The sequence below is a fragment of the Sander lucioperca genome, chromosome 10 (assembly GCF_008315115.2).
Source record: "Sander lucioperca isolate FBNREF2018 chromosome 10, SLUC_FBN_1.2, whole genome shotgun sequence".
NCBI classification, from domain to species: domain Eukaryota; kingdom Metazoa; phylum Chordata; class Actinopteri; order Perciformes; family Percidae; genus Sander; species Sander lucioperca.
Window position 1 is genome coordinate 14,609,981 of NC_050182.1, and position 5,650 is coordinate 14,615,630.

At 38.2% G+C, this 5,650-nt stretch overlaps 1 protein-coding gene across 1 annotated transcript; it reads left to right on the top strand.

The window, feature by feature from the left end:
* Positions 1–320: 320 nt before the first annotated feature.
* Positions 321–4,533, top strand: lta (lymphotoxin alpha (TNF superfamily, member 1)). The gene is made up of 5 exons (XM_031313150.2): positions 321–443; positions 1,384–1,435; positions 1,618–1,650; positions 1,814–1,846; positions 3,437–4,533. Exons 1-5 carry the CDS (start codon positions 321–323, stop codon positions 3,790–3,792), a joined length of 597 nt encoding a protein of 198 aa, XP_031169010.2. The 3' UTR covers positions 3,793–4,533.
* The last annotated feature ends 1,117 nt before the right edge of the window (positions 4,534–5,650 follow it).

Consider the following 5,650-nt stretch of genomic DNA (forward strand, 5'->3'; position numbering starts at 1 on the left):
ATATGTCTCCAATCTTTGAAAACGTTGGGTAATTCTACGTCTTTTGGGCCTCTCAAGCCTTAAACCTTAAGAGAAGTTTAGAGGGGAAATGTCACTTTGGTGGAACTGAAATGATACAAGTAATTCACAAACCAAAAACAATTTGGTACTGATGGGCCAAGATGTCAAAAAGTAAAATGTTGGTTTCAAAACATTATGTTCAGTATTCAAAATCAGTACAAGTTCCTCAAATATATGACAAAACTAATGTGTGTGTGTGTGTGTGTGTGTGTGTGTGTGTGTGTGTGTGTGTGTGTGTGTGTGTGTGTGTGTGTGACAGAATGGAGGGTCAGTCTAGGTCCTCTACTAAGTACCTGCTGCTGCAGGTGTGGTGTGGCATCCTCACTGTGGCCATGGTGGTTATGGCAGCACTTTTCATTTCAATCAAACCAAAGTCAACTGAGGTCAGTACATCTGTCACAGGAGAAAAGATACAGTCGGAACAGTTTTGGACTACTACTGTATGTTAGACTGCATATTTTTTCTCATGGAGCTGTGACACGAATGGACGTGTAATTGTGAAGTCATGTCTCACGTGTGCTTGTAAAATTCTACTTGATGTCACATAAAAAACATTTAAGATCAAGGTTTAAAATTAATGTGTGAATGATATGAAAACATGCAAAGAAAGTAGCTTTTGAATGTGTTTTATGCTATCACAAAGCACTTCCTGTCTAATCTCTGTCTTAATTTCAACATTTGTTTTTAAACCTTATGTTGTCCTCCGGGTCCCGGTGACCCAAAGGACAACACAAGGGTTAAAAGTTCAGTTTGATGTTGTGAGTGAAGTCAAGTCTCCCAGTAGGTGCCTCTAGGTGGCAGCGACATCACGACGGACAGGATCTAGCACCTGGATCAGAGCTATGTTTGATATAGGGATATTCTGTAGGTGTCTCAGTGTAGCATTTGTCCACAAGGGGTTGATACAGTAAATGATACAATAATGTGATTCAATACAAACATCACCACAAACTATAACCACAAAAAGTATCCGGGAATTTTAAAACCTCTTTGACACAAAGTTGTATTTACTACAAAGGAAGGAAAGTGAACTCTGGTTTCTGTCATTTTTATATTTACCATATACATTAAAGGAGTTCCTTTATTGGTTGACAAGATTCTCCTACCTTATAAAACCCTCCCAAAACCTGATGAATCATCTAATAAATGCTAATTTCCCACTATGTTTTACAGAAAAGTTGATATTTTGGAGACACGGTTTTCACTGGACACAAAATGTAATCTGTAGTTCTCTGTTGCCAGTGCGACGACAAAGTTGCACAGATGATGACGATGATTATGATGATGATGCAGAAGATAATTGTTGTTTTGTATCTTTTCTAGGAAGAAGTCTCTACACTGAAGCCAGAAACAGTCAGTCCAACAGGTCTAACAGGTAATCATTGATTTGATGTCAAGTTTATCTGTTCACTTTAAATGATGCCTTTCAAAGTAACATCATATTATATACAGTATACATATCAAATTAAGAAAGTATGAGTATTTTAATAAAATCATAACAACATGCCACATTTACATGAATAAAGATGGATTTTACTCAAAACTTTTCTTTTGCAGTCAACACTATTGCAGCTCCCTTAAAGGGAAAAGGTAAGCTATATATATATTTTTTACTACCCACATCTTAAACCTTTATAAGAAATGACAAAAAACTGGAAGATATTAATGGGAGAACTCAAAACGTAAAATGTATTGTGAACTTTTCCACAGTTACTGAATCATCAAATAACCTCTAAATTATGTTGTTTTTCAGGATCCTCTTTCTCATACATCCAGCTAAAAAAGTGTAAGTACACTTCCTCTCCTGGTTAATATTCAGATTAATTCTCATCGCTTCTTCTTGTGTGGTTCATTGTGTTTCATGTGTTTTAGATAGCTGTAGATAGCACTAATAATTTACTCCTGTCTGTGTTTATATTGTTATGAGCTTGAAGGCAAATCTTAAATGTCTTTGGTGACATACGTTGCATTTTTAAATCCTCAGTCCTTCATCTTGCATTTCTAAGTTACGTTGTTTGTGTTGATGTTTCTACGAAAAACTGGTCAAGTATAAACAATGAAATGTCAAGTTGAGTTCCTATTGACAGCAGAATTCTTTTTTTTTTACTTTGTAAAGCATCAATAATCAGTGTTGGGTTTCTTGTCAGTGCCTAAAACTTCAAAGAGCGAGTGCTTCTTTCTAGAGCTGTCTTTTCACACTGACTTTCAATGGTCACACAGAGAAAACTACATTATAAAAAGAGACTGAGATGACACTTTCTTGCCCAGAGAAGTCTCAACTGACCAAAATGCAAGATGTGTTTTGAGTACAAGGCCTGACTCTCACTTTTTTACTGATCCCTCTTGCTGTCATTGTGCATTGTGCTGCATAAAAAAAACTACTTGATGCCTACTACAAATGCCAACTGCAACAAGTTCAGAGAAAGTCATGAGAAATTTAGGAAGTCTTTAAGTGAAGCAGATGATGACACAGCAGATTGAGGAGAAGCAGCTGCTTCAGTGACCTAACTCCTAACTTTGATTCTTTACTGATATTTTTTAATGAGAAATTCAGATTGACAAAAGAAACAGATCTCAGTTGGTCTATCAGGGTCCCGTTAAGTTTCTTCATTATGGTTAAAACCCTGAATCAGCTTCTTGCTCGCTTGAGCGATGGGGTCCTACATGAACACACATTTCTCTACCAAAGTTACAACAGTTTTTCTATTTCTGTTTTTGTCCTTGTTTTTCTCACTGGTTTGAAGTGGGTGCGGCTCAGTTGGAAAAAGGTTATGTCACATATTTCATCAATTGCTTGTAAATATAAAAGGTTGTACTACTAGCTTATGTACTTTTACACTTGAACAGTATACAGTATATTTGCCAACTACTATATCCAAGAGATAAACATCTACTACATTCACACACAATTCGTCTGCATGCACACCCACAGTCTGAGATAATACAGCCTTGTCATGTTTCCAGTCTCATGCATTGGGTTCCTCCTACCACACTGCCTTTTTCCTCTGTGAAGTGGGTTCCTAAAACCTCCACAAACCCGACGCAGAGCTGTAATGTGGGCTGCACCGACTTTAGGTATAATTACAGCCCACATCAAAAGACATCATCACACAGTTTGTCAGGGGATGCTTAGTCTGCCAAATTGAAGGAAATTAGCCATTAATTGGAAGATCAACTTTGTTTACCTGATGTCTTATTTCAAGTTAAGGTGAACATTTAAATGTCAATATTTCAAAGGGTACATTGGTGGATTATATAAACTACTGTATATATAACTCTCATTGTCATGTTACCGCCTAAAGTTTAATTGGTGATGTGAAAATGTTTTTATAGCGGAGTAACTGAAGTAAATTTTGCCAAATACTGTATCTTACAGCTTTTGACCGTCACCTTTGGGAAGAGTCAACCCCGAAATGTCACTCCTGCTCCCTCGTCCTGCTTAACGACTCCATCCACTGCAATGACAACGGCCTCTACTTCATCTACGCCCAGGTCACCTTCAACAAGCCTAAGAAAAGTCAAACCAAATCTGTGATTTTGAAAAGAAATGCCACCCCTGGCAAACGAGAGAAGACACTGGTTGAGGGGACCTTCCCAAATACAACAGAGGGCACCGTGTGGGTGGCCAAGACTGTCAGGCTTACAGAGGGAGACAGTGTCAGCTTAAATATCACAGATGATTTTCAAGCAGACAGCACGTCGACATTCTGGGGTGCCTATCAGCTTCATTAGCACTGTAGGTCTCCAGGAATTTGTTACCATAAAAGTGAGAATAATTTGGGGTTGGACTGCTATGTTATTAGTAGGCCTATACTAATATGTTCCAACATGTGCGGTTCATCACCTGTAATTACTTCCAATACTTTGTGCCGGATATTGAACTCATCAAATTTAATGCCAAACAATACTCAAAATCACAGGGATTCAGTGTCATTTAACAATTACTGAATCTTATTTTTTTGGGGATAGTAAATCATGGAACACTAAACTGCTAAAATCTCCATCAGGGTGGGTGAGGAAATCTATTGACCGTTGGACAAACATAACTTTGCAAAACAACATACTGCATCAGTCCAACCTTAACAAAGTCTCTACATTTAAGTATGCCAGCTGGTTCTGACTCTTGAAATTGTGTGGCGTCTGGTGGTCTTGTAACATGTTAAATGCACTGCATTTAAAATTGAATGTACTGTTGAACTGTAACTGTCTGGGACATGCATATGTTTTTTTTCACTGCTATGTTTTTGTGTAATTTATGATATTGAATATTATATCGCTGTGGTTTGATTTCAAGGAGGGAAAAGACTAATAAAAACTATTACAGTATTTGAAAGCCATTGGGTCAATTTCTTGCCTTTTATGTGTACTGTCAGCTGCCAGCTGACCACATGGTGGTGCCAACTTCCCCTGAATAAGAGGTGACATGAAAGACTGCATGTACTGTGTATCAAATCTGACACACACTTACCTATATTTCCACAAAACACATTACACAGCCTGATAACGCTTTCTAGTCATTGATTAATTTAAAACTTAACGCAAATCACAAAGACATACCCCGAATGTCTGAGAAACCTCGAAAGCATTGTTAAAAAACCCTGCCAACACAAATTGTAGTTTTACTCATCTTATTGCCCTGAGGCTAACACTGTGCACACATACAATATGTGAAACTGTACAACTTTATAAAGGCTTTGCATTGAGCGAGCAGGAGCAACAGGTGCAGAACAGGAAGCCAAATATTTGGTGCAACATTAGTCATACCGCTTCCCCTTTACAACACATCCACAGACATTGCTGAACTCGAAACACCCTCTGATCATCGTACATAAATGCTAGTGTATTTTTCTGTCTGACCATGGCACTGCGGTCCTTGAATTTTACACTAATTGAGATGTTGATGTGTCCCTGCAGCAAATGAACCACAACCATTGTCTGTTTATAGTGGATTTTAATTTCCTGATGCAATTCATTTGCTGACCTGAACAATAATCAATCCAGCAAAAAGAAAGACTTTTAAAACAACTCATAAACAGAGCCCATTTAAGTGTTACTGCTCATCAGATAAACGTTCACACACAGATAGCACAGCATCGGGATCACTTCGGGGTTCAGTGTCTTGCCCAAGCACACTTCGACATGGGACTGCAGTGCCAGGGATTGAACCACCAACCTTCCAATTGAGACGTGACACCTGAGCCACAGCTATGCAAGTAAATTGATCAAATGCTGTACTATGTACTTATTTGCACTATATGCACTGTTCACCATTTTATCTGCATGTCCAAATAAGGAGTGTGCAAATTTATCTGATATATACAGCCCTCACAAATTCCACAATGGAACAAAAAAAGTATTGTACACCCATAGCGTCTAAACACTCAATTTACTGCTCGGAATTTAGTAAACTATTGAGTGTGTATTTTATATAAGGGAGTGATTTCGGACACAGCTGCTGATGTATAACAGGAATTATGTTTACTATGTTCACCATCTTAGTGGGAGCGTGCCTATGTTCCCACAGCCCTATGTTCCCACATTTCTAAGATTTTTTTAGGACCATTGGGCTGTGGGGACATAGGGCTGACCC

What these genes read in the sequence shown, in the direction of transcription:
- lta (XM_031313150.2), top strand. Translation starts at nt 321, where the DNA reads ATGGAGGGTCAGTCTAGGTCCTCTACTAAGTACCTGCTGCTGCAGGTG. An exon ending in TCAAACCAAAGTCAACTGAG is followed by an intron (nt 444 to 1,383) that starts GTCAGTACATCT and finishes TATCTTTTCTAG; the next exon opens with GAAGAAGTCTCTACACTGAA. An exon ending in CAGTCCAACAGGTCTAACAG is followed by an intron (nt 1,436 to 1,617) that starts GTAATCATTGAT and finishes TTTCTTTTGCAG; the next exon opens with TCAACACTATTGCAGCTCCC.